The sequence below is a fragment of the Xiphophorus hellerii genome, chromosome 19 (assembly GCF_003331165.1).
Source record: "Xiphophorus hellerii strain 12219 chromosome 19, Xiphophorus_hellerii-4.1, whole genome shotgun sequence".
In the NCBI taxonomy this organism is placed as follows: domain Eukaryota; kingdom Metazoa; phylum Chordata; class Actinopteri; order Cyprinodontiformes; family Poeciliidae; genus Xiphophorus; species Xiphophorus hellerii.
The window spans coordinates 8,539,615-8,555,659 of record NC_045690.1 but is presented as its reverse complement, the minus strand read 5'-3'; the positions used below and the strand labels follow the sequence as shown (position 1 = coordinate 8,555,659).

The following is a 16,045-nucleotide window of genomic DNA, read 5'->3' as shown; positions in this document are numbered from 1 at the left end:
CAAGCGTCCTGCACGGTGTTGGGCTGTGAGCACAACCCCCATCTGTGGACGTCGGGCCTTCATACCATCCTCATGGAGTCGGTTTCTAACCGTTTGTGCAGACACATGCACATTTGTGGCCTGCTGGAGGTCATTTTGCAGGGCTCTGGCAGTGCTCCTCCTGTTCCTTCTTGCACAAAGGCAGAGGTAGCGGTCCTGCTGCTGGGTTGTTGCCCTCCTACGGCCTCCTCCACGTCTCCTGGTGTACTGGCCTGTCTCCTGGTAGCGCCTCCAGCCTCTGGACACTACGCTGACAGACACAGCAAACCTTCTTGCCACAGCTCGCATTGATGTGCCATCCTGGATGAGCTGCACTACCTGAGCCACTTGTGTGGGTTGTGGAGTCCGTCTCATGCTACCACGAGTGTGAAAGCACCACCAACATTCAAAACTGACCAAAACATCAGCCAGACAGCATAGGTACTGAGAAGTGGTCTGTGGTCCCAACTGCAGAACCACTCCTTTATTGAGTGTGTCTTGCTAATTGCCAATAATTTCCACCTGTTGTCTATTCCATTTGCACAACAGCAGGTGAAATTGATTGTCAATCAGTGTTGCTTCCTAAGTGGACAGTTTGATTTCACAGAAGTTTGATTTACTTGGAGTTATATTGTATTGTTTAAGTGTTCCCTTTATTTTTTTGAGCAGTGTATATATACATTTTTCTCCCATGTTCATTTGCTGCATGTCATTCCTTGCTGTTGTCATTGGCAGTTATGAGCACTGTTTCCAGTTTAAGCATAGACAAAGGATGATAATAGTGTGTGACAAAGCTAAAGAAGTGCAAGTGCGTGGCGGCGCGCAGGCGTGTGCGGGGGTGTGTGGTTGGGGGTGCTGTTATAATGACGAATGCCGGATGCATGATGAGGAAATCAGCAGCAAAGACGACAAAAATACTTAGCGGAGCATACTTTCTGTTCAGGGGCAGAACTTGTCTCTGTGTGTTTGTATCTGTGTGTGTCTGGGCATGTGGAGCTTCTTTAGTATACACAACTGTGCCTAGACGGTATGTGTGTCTAACCTACTGCTCAGGTGTTTTCAGAAGGCATGTCATTCTTTGTTTCATGGCCCCAGGCAAGCCACCGTTGCAGTCTTGTCCATCAGGTTCTCCCGACTGGATCAGCAAACATTAATTAAAACGACCTCCCCCTCGGTGCTCGCTCCGCTGCCGCGGCTCGGCTGGTTACCATGCAAATGCAGAGGGGCCCTGCCTGCACAAACAGCCTTCAAGCCCTGAGCACGACGGCACTGCTGCCTGAGCAGAAGCCTCAACCTTTCTGCACGGCACATTGTGTGGCATCATAAACCAAAAGCAGATCAAAGCTGTTTGGGAGTACAAAGCTGTCCCCAAAAGGATGCAATTAATAATAAAAAAAATCCTGGTAGTTTTATGGTGCCTGTCTGCTTTGTTCAATAGTAGCGATGTAAGACGGTTCCTTGTGGTTAAAGAGGAATCTGATTATTTTTATGGTCCTAATAACGTCTGAAAGGCAGTGAGTGTTCCTGTTCTTCGACTCTGCTGCAACATGACTCTGAGAATGTGTTCCTTGTTTAAAATATGAGAGCTCCTTTATATCATCTCGTGCAATGTCTATTTCAAGGCTACAAAGTCTCAAATGCAGTAAAGTGGGCCGAAATGCCATCTCAGCCCCGGATCTGAAAGCTCATTCAGCCCAACATAATGGACAATATTAATATACTATATTTGCTTGTTTTGTCAGCTGTTTAAATTGCTTTGATGATGATGATGCAGGGATGATTAGATGTGTTGTTTCCACTGAGGTTTTAATGTTTCCTCCGTTATCAGGTGATTAAACTCATGAGGTTCTGTGTTGTAAATATAAAAATGATATTCATTTAAATCAGCTTCAGCAGAAGTTTATTTTTGCACCTTCTGTGAATTTAACTCGGTGTAAAAGCGGATTTTAATGGAGCCTTAAATTCCTCCTGGCCTATATTAAACAGTGTCACTTTATAGCACCGAGCGCCAGAGTAAAAGTAGCTCGGAGCCGGAGCCGAAACGTGTCGACAGACAGACGGGAGACAACTTTAATGCGCGCAGTTATTTCAAACCAGGGACTATACATCAGAACACATTTATGCACAGACACACGCGTCTTTAGAGAACTTCTTTCTTTCTACAGCAGAAATTGAAACCATGCACACACATAGTGTCTATTATGCAGTCAGTGTTCTGTATTATACCGCTGCAAATAGCATCCAGCATGGCAAGGGGGGTGAAGGGTGATGCCGCTCATATCCCCTCTCATGTGACACTGCTGTGCTCTGTTTTGACTGGGTTAAATCCACCCTGTCCCAGTATCCACCTCCACACAAACCACAGCAATCCATTTGTTCGGAGAAACCTTTAGCGCCACATTAAACACACTCCCTTCTTAGATGCCATCTTAAAAAGACGCCCGTCTTGTCTAACTTTGAGCCGTACAACACATTTATGCACATACAGTTCTCCCCTGAAGCGATGGATGCATCTGATTAACATTAAGCTCCTCCATCCCCTTCGCATTGGCTGCTTTTACCCCACATGTGAAACGCAGCTGCATGTGGGTAAGCAAGGGCGCTAACAGCTTCAGAACGCCGTGGGAAGTGCCCTCGGCCTGCCCTGCGTTAAATCAACGAGCCACTTATGTGGTCAGGCAGGTAGGACCCCACTGACCAGCACTGAGAGAAAGGCGAGGAGGAGCGGAGCCACCTGTGGCTTGGAGTCACGCTCAGCTCCTCTTAGTGGTCTTCGGTTTTCGCCTTAATGTGCTGCAGTTTCCTCTGACTGGACCTTTCCAGTGATCCTCACACACACACTCACCCCCTCACACACCTGCACTGCTATTCTACTGAGAACAATAAGCTGCTCTACCTTCATCCTCCAGAGACTCCATTCCTAACCACACCTTTTAACCAAAACCTTAATTTTATCTTAACCCCAAAACCAACTCTGGTGAAAAACTGGATTTCTGCACTTATGAGTAGTTACACACCTACGCATGGACACGTATCAACCTTGTTCTGTGTGTTGTATTTTTTTTTTCTAACTGCACATGAGTCATGCATTTCTCTTACGGTGAACAGATACTGACACCCACACACGCTCTGATGGGGTGGCTGTGCAGCAGCCGCATCTCACCGCAATGCATGCCAGATTTGTGATGTGTGTGTGATGATGTCTGCGTGCACTTACTGCGTGGTTCCCGGGGTCCGTCCACAGTGACTTTGATGGCACGGTGATAGGTGGCCACCTGAGGCGGTCCGGTGAACACTGTGATGGTCAGAGTGAAGCTCTTTCCTGCAGCAAAACCACATTACATTCATGATGATGGATCACTCATCATCGGTTAGAATTAGACACTAAACTCGACTATCCCTCATTTTGAAAATCAAATAAACAATTGAATTTGAATCTGTGTTTATGATTTTTTAGGCGGGGTTGGTTTGAGCTGATTATATTTTAGAAACTTGATTTAAATTGGATTAATAAGTCATTGAATATTTTTTTTGAGACCTTCAAATCAGTTCTCCCTACAGAAATAAAAAAAGAACCATAATCATAATTTTGATTCCTGTCAGAATGCCTTCCAGATTTATCCCAAAGAGCTTATAGCAATAGAATATTATTGGCTAAATCTAGTCAGCATTTGAATAAAAGCAGTAGCAGAAAAAAAGGAGGGCCTGGTTGGCGGGGGGAGGACCACCTCCATGAAACTGCTACTTCCCACTCTGACCAGTCAGTCTTATATGCATGTAAAATAATTTCTATATATTTTTAGAAATGTAAGAGAGAAGGAGAACTTGGGTTACTTGCAAGACTTTGTATTTATTTACTCAGCAGTGTTTTCTGTCTTGTGTAGTAATCTGTTTTGAATACCACAGTATAATTATATTATATTATGACTTCCGAGGTATTTGTGCCATCCATCCAAAAGTGGCCCTCTTTCTCACATTCACATATTTCTGGATGCACCCCTGCACTAGAGTCTGTGCAAGAAGAGGAAGGCTGTGTGACACCTGCGGTGTGTGTGTGAGAGGGTAGGGGCGACTCCTTATCTTAAAAACAATAGAGTGTGAGAGGACAGCAGAAACTTTTTTTTTTAAAGAAATTAAATATGTACCCTATAACTGGTTTTATTTGTATTATTTAGGTTTGTTTGCAGCCTATCCATTAGACATGAATCGGGTTTTTTAATATTTAAAGAGTGGGGCAAATTAAAAAAAAAGTGCATTGATAATTAAAGCAATGCTTTTTTTCACTCAGTGACATTCAAACTTTTGAATAATGTTTTATGTGGAGACAATTGGTTGTTTATGCCTTAACATTGAGAGGTTTTGATTTGCTTGATAGGGTACAAAAATTACAGTCAGCAGGCCTGCGCTTTAACCGCAACATCCTGCACTCGGGCCTTAATATGTGACTTTCTGCACAAAAATTAAACCCAACACGGATGATAAAACCGGACTTAAATAATGGAATCAGCTGGTAAAAATATATGTGTTCATCTTTCCACCAAGAAAGGATGGATGATTATTTGTACTCTCTCAGATTTGGAATATTGCAGACAAGTTGCATCCGCGCATCAGGCCATGATATTTGATAATAAGAATGGACATCAGAGTGAAATTATCTAGGCCAGAATGACCCATAAAACTAACGCAAATATTTAATTTTTTTAAATTAAAATGCTGATAAAGATTTCTTATATGCTGAAGGAATGAGTGTACACAAACACGGAAATAAGATTGTGATCTATTAGTTTCCTGAGTAGAAACATTGTCATCGTCTAATTGTTTGCAAGAAGGCCCTGAATGCATCTGTGAGAGCGCGCGCGTGTTGGGGTGTGTGTGTGTGTGTGCGGTGGTGTGTGTGTGTGTGTGTGTGAAAGAGCGAGAGAGAGAAGTCAAGCGAGTTTCATAGTTTTGACTCGCCTCGTCCGCTCCTGCCCACGAAGCGGAGGTCGTTGAAGCGGGCCACTTGGTTCTTCATCACCGCGGAGGCGTTCCGCAGCTCGGCCGAGTAATTCTCATCGTTCCCGGCCATGACAGTGACCAGTGTCCCGTCGGGAACGTCGCCGAGCGCAACGACCTGCGCACGGGAGGAAAAGCAGGTGGTCACTGCGGGTCACCAAAATAATAATAATAAAAGAAAATCTCCATAGGACTTAGCGTAAAAACCACATCCGGTTGTATTATAATTAACTCCAATTTTCTTTTACATTTTTCCCCACAATGTTAGTATTGCAAAAGGTATAAAATGTGTAGCATGCAGGAGAGAGATTTACTAACAACACACAGCAGTATGAATCTACCGCTGACATCCAGTTAAATGTTTGTCAACATCTTGATTTGCATGGTGACCATTCTATCTCTATCCGGCTATTTATTCCCAGATGTCTCATCATTTGGATAATATATTTTTAGAAAACTATTTATAAAATTATGAAAAATAGATAAAAACGAAGCTTTACTGCATCTTGGTTTCACATTTCCGACCTCAAATTCTAGCTCCAAATTGTAATGCCTCTGAATGTCGCAAGCGTATCTCTTATTGCGTCTTAATAATTAAAGTTTTAGCTCGGATAAAGTTCAGTGTACATTTATAAACACTAGCAATTAAATTCCTATGCACAGATCAGACCATCTCTGTCATTACAGTAGGAAAATAACTTCTATAATTATTAAAATGAGAAATAGTTAATTTAGAAGCCACCAATCTTGCCTTGAAAGCCACGGGCAGCGTCTTGTTGCACCGCCAGTGCGACGGCAGCACGGAGCAGAGGAAGTTGGGGCTGTCGGTCCGCACTAGCTCTCCGGCGTGGTCCGCCAGGACGTCCACCACGTTCCTGTTGTCTGGCCGCGTCCTCATGGGCCCCGGGGTGGCCATGGGCCCGTTGCCGTCTCCGATCTTACTGCAGGGGAAGGACGTGGAGGGCGGTGTGAACCGTCTTGTGGTGGGCGGCTCTACGGGAATATGCATCACAACAGCTTGGGTCAGCGCCACCTGACTGGGGTTGTGTCAAAGTCTCTGGAGGACAGGCAAACTCAGGTTATTGGGGGGGTTTGTGTCTCTCTTTCTGCTCCAAACGCCGCAGGTCTCAGAGGATGAAGGCGAACGCGAAGGGGGCGAAAAAAAAAGTTCCACTGATTGAATAAAAAATAATAATAATAATAATAAAAACTAAACTCTGCTGATTGTGGCGTTAGATCAGCAACCCACAATGTGTCATCATGAAGAACATCCGAGATGAATAATATGTATCTAACAAGCTGAAGCAGTCCAAGCTCTGCGCAGGGTTGGACTTTTCTATCTGCGCTCGGATCTACCGCACACTTGAATACTTTTAGCCGCGTGTAAACAATACATTAACACCACAGAGCACCAAACTCAGAAAAAATCCCCCTAAATATTTTTTGTAACAAAACGATAATCCAGCAACGATAAATGTAAAAGTTAGAGTCCAGCTCAGCGGTTGTCGCAACTTCTAAATGCTTTAAAAATATCACCATAAAACTACCATCACCGCTGAGCAAAAGAGAGAGAAAAAAATATATATCGGCTTGAATGTCCTGAACGCGAATAAAAGCAATCAAACTGCAGCAGTCCTTTGTTCGTGCGTAAAAGTAATTTTCCCGATTGGATCTGCGAGATCCTGAAATAAAAAGGAACGGTTCCCCGTCGCTCCAGCTGGATTTCCTGTCAAAAGTTATCCTTTATGGGGCGCAAAGAAGGAGACTTGTGGCTGAGCAGACTGCAGAGTGCCGCGATATCACTTTTACACAACTCATTTCAGCTTTTGGTGACTGGGTTCAGCCAATGAGGGCGCTGGGTTGGGCTTTGGCGCACCAATCAAAGTGCGTCGCTTCTTCTCCGGATCTGCCCCGTTGTCACATACTACACCGGCTCAATTATTGATACATATCTGCTCTTCTCCGTGAGCTGCAAACTACATGGGTAAATAGTTTTCTTATAAGTTATGAATTATTAGAGTTCAAATTTTTACGCACAGCTGATAGTGTAAAGCAATAAGATACTTGTGATGCACATAAAATTTGATGGACTTAATGGTGTTAAAATGATCTCAGATTTAGATTGAAACCTTTTATCTCATGTATTAAAAATAGAGTCCTTACAACGCAACTGCTGCGGCAGGAAAACAAAACATTAAAACATTTAATTAAATATCTTAAACTTTGTTCTCTCCACGTTGATTTATTTCATCCCAACTCACTGACTTGTTTTTTTTATTATTATTATTATTAGATCTGTTTGTCATTTATCTAGAAAAACTCTCACAGAACTGTGGTTTTAATTTCACTAATTCATCTTGAAAAGCCATCAGCCAATGTCTGGCGGCTCCATTGCTTCTCCAAGTAAATAAAAACTTTCATAAAGCAAAATTAGGGTTTCGGGCAGATTCTTATCGCGTTAATTACCTGGTCTGAATTAAATATGGAAAATTAAAACAAGCGTGCAATAGTCTGTTAATTGCCTCCACATCAAACACTCAACCCATTTATAATTGCATGTGTCTGTGTACGCCAGAGGCTTAAATTATTAGGAACTCAAAAAGTTGCATGAAATGACGGCACACCCTGCAAAACTCAGAGGCCATACGTCCTTCTGACACTAGTTGGCGCGTTTGCCTTTTCAATCGCTGTCAGCTCGACCAGTCTGAGGCACATATTTCACACTTACTGAGGCACAGAGAGGAGGGCAACCTTTATCTGCCGGCGAGAGAGTCGGAAATCTGAAATATCTTAGATTAAACCCTGGAAGTGAAATACAACACTTTAAGGTGTTTTTCATGCTGAAGAAGCATTTTTCATCACTTCATAAGGTTATATTTGATTTATATGCTTCTGTTTGGTTTTTGCTGGAAGTTTTAAATATCATTCCAGCTTTTAAAATAATACCTACTGTGCGTTAAAATGAATGGGACCCATTTAATATCTGATATGATGAGTTTTTGTCCGTAACGGAGCCGAAGTTGGCAATTTCTACTAAAATAATCAGTACATCTTTACTATTTGAGTGTAAGCTCTAGAAACTGTTATTGTGGATTTAAATGGTCAGTATTAATTTGGTAAATATTGGACGGCGAAATTATTAATTTAGTTATTTGTAATTCTCATTTATTTTTCCCCATTAATGATTAGATACATCCGTCTTGCTTATCTTGATCCCAGATTTTTAAAAAATAAATCACCCGAACATGTTTTTAAGCGCATCTATACTTTGCATCAGATGGTGTATAATTATGAGGCCGAGTTGTCGTCGTGCTCACGCGCGTTTTGCGCGTGCGTGGTGGCTTTTAAGTTGTTTACTTGCAGGAGAATAAATTAAGTGGCGAGAAGAGACGCCAAAAAGTGGCTTTAAAATTTATTTAATCACCCGTTAGTCTCATCAGAGGTACAGTGTGATTGGATGTGGGGGAAATGAATTAAAATAAAAAAAAATTTGGTAATTTTAAGATTAAGTTTTACTATATAGAAATCAATCATTCAAGTTTAACTGATTGATTAAAGGGAGGGTTTTCTGTCAAAACAGAAAGAAAATGAAGTACAATATAGAGGATATTTTAGTTGATTAAATTAAATTAGTATTGAGCTGTGTATTGAACACCGTTTTTTTTCCTATGTTGGTTATTGCTGCAATATAGTAATGCAATTAAAAAAAACAACAACAAAAAACTAACAAAAAAAATAATTCTTAAAACCTACTAATTTGCTTATGTGGAAAAATGACCTAAAGCTGTCTGACTGACAGGAGTGACCTCCAGAATGTTTTTTTAATGAGTGACCAGATGGTGGCCCCTTAGAGGTAAGACACCAAAACCAAAGTCAGAAAAGAATTTCAGTTTTATGTGACAGAAATAAAAAATTTAGGTCTCACTTCTAAAAGAAAAAATCAAAAGAATTTTGAATAAGAAAACCTAGCTTTGTTACATTTTTTTTATTTTCTTTTAAACAACCTAGTAGTCTTACTACAGATTTTGTATTGCTGAAAATGTGTCAATGTATGTGAGCGTGTGATACAATTATTGTCCAAAGTACTGTCCCTCTAATTTCTGACACATCTGATCCTTCTGTCGGTAGAACATTTAATATGCAAACAAAATTATTTGCTGGTATAAAACTGCTTTAGAAACAATATCAAATGTTTTTAATTACCTAGTTTTACCATGTTGTGGTCATATTATTAAATTAAAGCTTTGCTCTTTTCTCTTTTGATCCTCATTTGAGCCTGTTGACTGCTATAAAATAATACTTCACCTAAAAACATTGTGCATGAAACTATACAGGTACAAAAGGTCATTATCTTAAATTATTTCAAGCCAATGAATGGTGGCCCTTGTGCTGCTGACCCTTCCTTGATGGCCCTACTGCTAAATGATTATGAAAATATGATTTTTAGAAACATGGCAAAATACTTGAAATGATTCTGATTCAGATTAAGGAGAAAAAAGAGAAAGTTATAAAAGATTAAAAATCAGAAATTTCCCTCAGTTCAAGCTCACTTTGTAAGTTCATATCAGTGGTACCCACAAGGGGAGTTTTGAGGAGAGAATGGCTGCTCTGATATATTCAGTGTGGTGCCACACAAAGATTGCTGACTTGCCACCTCTTGCAAAACTTTCTGAAGCGTTCCCTGCATTCAGGGATCAAATCTGCAACCCTTAATCTTAAAAAAGAAAAAAAAAACATCATGTCCATTCAGATCACCTATCATGCAGCATCTATTTCAAGTACAACTCAACTGGGACAGTGACAATGCTGCTGATATTTTAGCCGTCCTCCTGCCGTAGTTCATTATTAATACGTGACCGCATGCTCCAGCTTCACCCCACTCAGCCGTAATGTGCGCTCCGGGCGCCTGTCACATTTAGACCGCCGCATTTCAGCACGCAGTTTCTACGGTTTCAGCCGCACAGGCATTGAGGACGGAGCCCGCCGTGCCCCTGAACGATTTTTAATGATCCGAATGGGCTGAGCCTGAAATCAAGACAAGAACTCCTGGAGGACATGTGAAACCCCCGGACCCACCTCAAAAATAGGCCGGGGCATATAGGTTACTTGCCATTAAAAGAATAAAGAGGAAAACAGAGCCTGCAGTTGCAAATGACAAGAGCATCACATCATTGTTAACAAGTGGTTACAATGTGAAAACCTGTGATGAAGACGTTCTCTCCATTTGAAAAAAAAATAAAATAAACCAGAGCTTGCTGCATCAGAAAATTGATGAACTATTGGAAAGATCATCTTAAAATGTCTTCTTTTTAATAATTTGAACCAAAGATCTAATTTTGGACTTCTTGCATTGACGCTTTCCATCATTATTCTGCTTTAAAGCTGAAGAAAACCCCACATACTTCAAGTTTTCTTGTGTAATGAGTCAGAATGTAAAGTCTAATATGACTGTGATAACCCTTAGCAGAGAAACCAGTGAAAGCCTTTGGGGTCTGCAATATATACCTGCCTCTAAATGCCACCCACACAGCTTTCAGCGCCACTTAAAAGTCACTTTGAAGTCAGGGACAGTCTGAGATACATGAAGCTGCTTTCAAAGTTTCTTGTTTTTTACTGAATTTGATCTATTAGCTTGTGTAAACTCCCAGGCTATTTTCAGTTCAGACGTGGCACACATAAGCCTTTTGGAGGGGTAGTTATTCATTTGGAAAAAAAGGGGGCTAGAGGTAGGGAGAGGGGGGCAATTAGAAATAGTTTGAGGTTCGGCGATGACATAAGACAAAGATTTCTATCTTTAGAGAAGCTGTGGCGCTCACACATTTCTGTACATTCACAAATTACAGGGCGAGCTTTGGCCCTCAACCCACCGAATGCATTCCTTCCGAAAAGTGTCTGCTCGAGTTTCAGCTGGGGGTTTCTCTTCACTGGAAATATGAGTGTTCTGAATGAACGACTCCTATGAAATGGAGTTTTATTCCTCTCGGATTAAATTAGCTCTTCTTTTGGGGCTTGAGGTATTTTTTTTCTCCATGAATGATGAATTCTGTGGTGGCTGTGGAACGTCGGGCTTGTTTACCCTTCCCTCCTATTTTTTCTCTTTTTTGTTGAAACGCAGTTTGCTGTGAAGTGGACTTTTTTTCTGCTTGATATGACAAGAGTGTCTGTGATTAGACTCCCCAAGCATGATGTAAGTCACCAAAAGTCATTTGTGCCAGTCTCCTCAAAGCCAAATCATATTCTAGCGTCAGAGTGTTTATATACACAAGTATATGGAGAAACTTTTAAACAACACTGAGTGGGTACAGACTGTTTGGGTTTTGGGTCTTTCGCTGCTCTGATGGCTGATTCTTCCTCAAATTTTGATTACACAACGTGTCAGCACATCACAATTGGCGGTCATTTTTGCCCATTTTGATGTTCAGACAAGAAAATAGGAAACACATTGAGCAATTTCGATCATACAAATTTGTATGTTTCTTTTTTGTCCACCGAGGTCGTCTGTGTTAGTTTTAATGATGGCAGGAATGCATCTGTGTACTCAAACGTCTGCAGTTTTTCTCATGGAGCTTCGCTTTGTACATCCAATAACTCATAAATAAGAGTGTCAGGCCCCTAATTTCAGATCCTTGAAGGCACCGAGAGCGTATTTTATCCAGGCGAAAATGAACAGAGCAGTGACATTTCCAAACCCAGCACCTAATTACTATGTAAGCGTGATGAGCTGAGATGCAGCGGTCACCGGAGGAGACAATGAGCACATTCATCTCATACATCTTTAATATTCTGCTTGCATTTTAGAAAAAAGGTGCAGATCAGAGGGCTTATTAAATTTGTCTGAAACAACTGAGCGTCATAATGGCTGCTAAGGGAAAACTACAAAAAGGTTTTTATTTCCGTCTGCTGAATGTAAACGGGCTTCTTAAAGAGATTTTCAGACATGTGATGCATGTAGCTGTCTGACACATCCTTAATCCTCCAGAGCAATCTAAATATATTTACTCAAGTACCACATTTAATTAGCAATTCTATTTATTTTCATACTGTGAAGAAAAAAAAGATTGTTTTATGTTAAACATTTAATTTCATACATTAGACAAAGTATTTTTCAAGTTATAATTTTTAAATCGAGAGGATCTGTGATGCCATATCAAAGTGACAGCTGCACTTTAAAATGATCTTATGGCTTCACTTAAATAAGAATTAAAACCATATAAGTAAATTAGTACAAATATGTAAAGGAAATCAAATATATAGACTTATTAAAAGATGAAAACAATTATTTAAAGTGCTGAATATGACTTATTTTGTAAAATATTAGACTAACTTGCAAAACAAACAAGGAAACAGTAACTACACTCTGATTTATCAAACATTTTTTCATGTAGGCCACAAATTTTACATAAAGACGCTGTTTCCAGTCATTCTTTAGGCTAATTTTATTACTGGAGGTGAATTCAAGACCCCACATTTTCTGTTTTGACCACAACTTTATCTTAAAAGTTCCTGCACAAAAAAAAAAGGTTAATTCAAAACTGTAGATGGTATCAATTGTCAAATGAGTAGAGAAACATAAAGATAAGACAGTTCAATATTTTAGGCAACGTTATTGTACTACTTTTGTTTTAAACAGTGGGTAATGATTTTAGTTTCAGAAATTATATGTACATAATGGTTCAGATGATACTGGGAAGATTGCTGACTTAACATTAGCTCAGCAGACAGTCGTTGAACATCTTGGGAACTTTTACCAAGCTGCCATTATGACTGTATCCTCTGCAACATTGCAACATTGTTAATAAAGGTCAGGTTTTGCATCTCTAAAGGTTAAAAAAACTCTTCTGGTAGATATTCATATCTGCCCTTAAAGGTACCTGTTATTTATGCAAATGTTCGATTAATTTTCTTTAGACAATTAACAAAAACATGGAATACATTTGTAGTAAAAAGGGGCTGTTAGAAAGCAGAACAAAACTTTGTGAAACAAAAATTTATCAAATGTTATACTGATGTTTTATTGTACTACCAGACATTGGAATACATTGTCACAACTGTATTCAGCACCAGATGTTTGCTGGGGAAAATTTAAACAAGCTTGAAGCAATTTGTAAACCAGTAGAATCGACCTTTAGTTACAGTGAGCAAATACACATTACGTCTTGACAATCAAAATGTGCTGAAATTATTACATGAGGATGAAATAATCCTCATGTAAAGAGCTGCAACATGTTAAAAGTCGCAGCTTTTAACATGACACTTCTAGTAAAAAATAATGAATTCTGAAAGCAAACTTCAAGCCATCCAGTAAAGTGCTGTTTGGAGAAGCACCGTTTGCATTACATGATGATTTTAGTTTCAGAAATTCTATGTATGTAATGGTTCAGATGATGCTGGGAAGACTGCTAACTTAACATTAGCTCAGCAGACAGTCGTTGACAGCCTCTATAAGGAGGGTAAGTCACAGGAGAATTTTACTGAAATAATTCTCTGTTTCCAAGCATGTTAAATAATGGAAAGTTGAGTTGAAGGAAAAAGTGCTGCACAAAAAGGTGCACAAGGAACATGCTGTTTTGTAATATTTACATTTTCTGAAAAACAACATTTTGGGCAGAAACAAATGCCTCAGATACATGTCTGTGTTTGGAATATCACATGGGTTCACATTTTGATCTAAATTGCTGAAAGAAGTTCACTTTTTTATGATATTTTGATTTATCCACCAGCAGTTGGATGTTCATGCACGTTCCATTCAAACACAAAACTTTGAAACCGAGATGCTTTTTTTTCATTTCATAGGAATAGTCTGCATTTTAAATTTTTTTATGTGCTTCACATTATCTAATGGGCCTAAATAGGCTGGGATTTTTAATAACCAGCATTCAAAGTCAGCATTCATTTAGATATTACAGTACATTAAAGCATATTGTTTAAATATGTAACAAGGAAGTAAAGTTTATTGTTAAACTAAATCATTTAATTGAGATTTTTCAACACTTGATTTGTAGCTTCTACTTAAATATTTTATTTTATATTTATATATTTTGTGCAGACAGATCTTTGATATAGTGTGTTTTCATATTTAACATATATTTTACCTTAGAGCAACTTGCACCTAGTGTTATTGAATATATAATTCAAAAGTGAATTTGAATCCCTTTACAGATTATTTCTACTTTACATGGTACTTTGAAGGAGTTTTATTTTTTTTAATACTTTCACTCCTTCAATAGATTTTTTTCCTCCACTGTTTCCTGAATTCAAATCCAGTTTGGGTATCAAAACGTAACTGTGTGACCAATCTCTTTTCAACACCAAAGTTTCAGGAGCTGTTCATTCGTGGCAAAGATTATGAGGCAGCCTGATCGGTTCAGTGTAATTGGGATTTGAGTGGGGTCAGACCCTCTCCCTGTCCTTTCAGCCGCAGTTCAATAAGACACTCCACACCCTGAGCAGCCGGGGGTTGGGTGGTGGGGGTAACTCCCCGTAGACCTCAGTGTCACTCTCGCCCCGCCCTCACATCATCCGTCGGGTACACTCACCCAACGATGACAGTGAGCTGCCTGTGATGTGGTTTGCAGGCCTGTTTATTCTTTTGGAAACCCACTAAAAGTAGAACTGGATGGTAAGCTCACCAAAAGGCCCCAGTGCCTATTATAGGAGCACTTTGGGTTGAGTTTTGATCTGGTGGGTTTGTAAATAGGGCCCTGCCTTGCTGCGGGGCACCACTTTTTGGCTATATTGTTTAGTGTGACCTGAAGGAAAGTTTCTGATGCTCATCATGATTTGTAACCTGGAACCAAATTAATGTAACGTGTGGCATTTAGTATTGTGTACGCCATGAGGACATCAGAGTACAGTATTCATAATGCTGATGATGATGGACAAAGGATTCATGAATGTACCCTACGCTGCTTTTCTTCATGGTACTGAAGGACAGATTGCATTTCTTCTTCCTTTATTTACCCCTGAAAGTCAGTATAAGTTTTAAATCTAAATGAGACCCATAAATACGTCAACTCCCCCATTTTTTTCAGTTGTGGTTTTTGGTGTGAGCTATAATCATTTCTCATCTTTCTTTGTCTCTGGGTCTCTGTCTGTTTGTGTGTATCGACACACATCCACACACAAATGCAGTGTTTCTCCTTTTCTGGCGAGGGCTTCTGATGCAAGGACGGCAATCTGTAATCTGTAGTAATTGTATGTTGCAGAAAAACATTTTTCCGCTGTGGTAATCGCTGCAATATGTGCAGTTGCCTTGCCAAAGTGACAGCACCACCACCCCCTACAGACAAACACATAAGCCATCGTGACTTTGCCAAAAGAGTCCTGCTAAAAGTTTGCTGAGTGCACCTAAAGATGGCTCAGGGACAGACAAAAACTGAAGGATTGGGAAACACAAACACTTACAGTGGAAGGAAAAAGCATGAGCACCCCTGAAGCCTCATAATATTTTGCTGCATTACAACCACAAACTTCAAAGTTGTTTATTGAGATTTCTATATAACAGAGAAACACTAAGTAATGAATAATTATGAAGTTGAAGATAAAAAAAATAATCTCACTAGAAATTTAACTGCTCTGTGTAATCCTCAGAGATTTGTTGATAACATTAGCGAACAAACTGCATCATGAAGACCATTAAGCACTACAGACAAGTCAGGACCTAAGGTTTGGAGAAGCTTAAAGGCTCTCTCATGCTTCATCTGAAACAGAAGCATCGACCTGCAGTTACATGGTTGCAGGACGCTCAGATTCACACACATCTTTCACACACGGCACAGACAACCTGGGAACACACCTCCCGCTTCAGTATGCGTCACGCCGCTAAAGCATATGTAAACGAAACTGTCACAAAGAGAGAGCCACACTTTTCTGCAGATAGCTTCCTGCGTGGACATTTGCAGTTTCCAGGATATAAAGCAACATTACACCAAAACGTTGAATCCCTCACATAGCTCTGTTCAATATATCATCACAACTATGGCACCATTTCAAATCCATCACAACATGGCTGACAACCTACGATGACAGAAGG

General features: G+C 40.0%; 1 protein-coding gene across 1 annotated transcript in view; it reads right to left on the bottom strand.

The window, feature by feature from the left end:
* runx3 (RUNX family transcription factor 3) overlaps positions 1-16,045 on the bottom strand; it is a 56,404-nt gene that overhangs the window by 27,586 nt on the left and 12,773 nt on the right. Inside the window, exons 3-5 of the mRNA XM_032546999.1 lie at positions 5,765-6,006; positions 4,975-5,131; positions 3,236-3,340 (exon numbers count right to left, since the gene is read on the bottom strand). Coding sequence (XP_032402890.1) covers positions 3,236-3,340; positions 4,975-5,131; positions 5,765-6,006 — 504 coding nt within the window. The remainder of the gene's footprint in view (positions 1-3,235; positions 3,341-4,974; positions 5,132-5,764; positions 6,007-16,045) is intronic.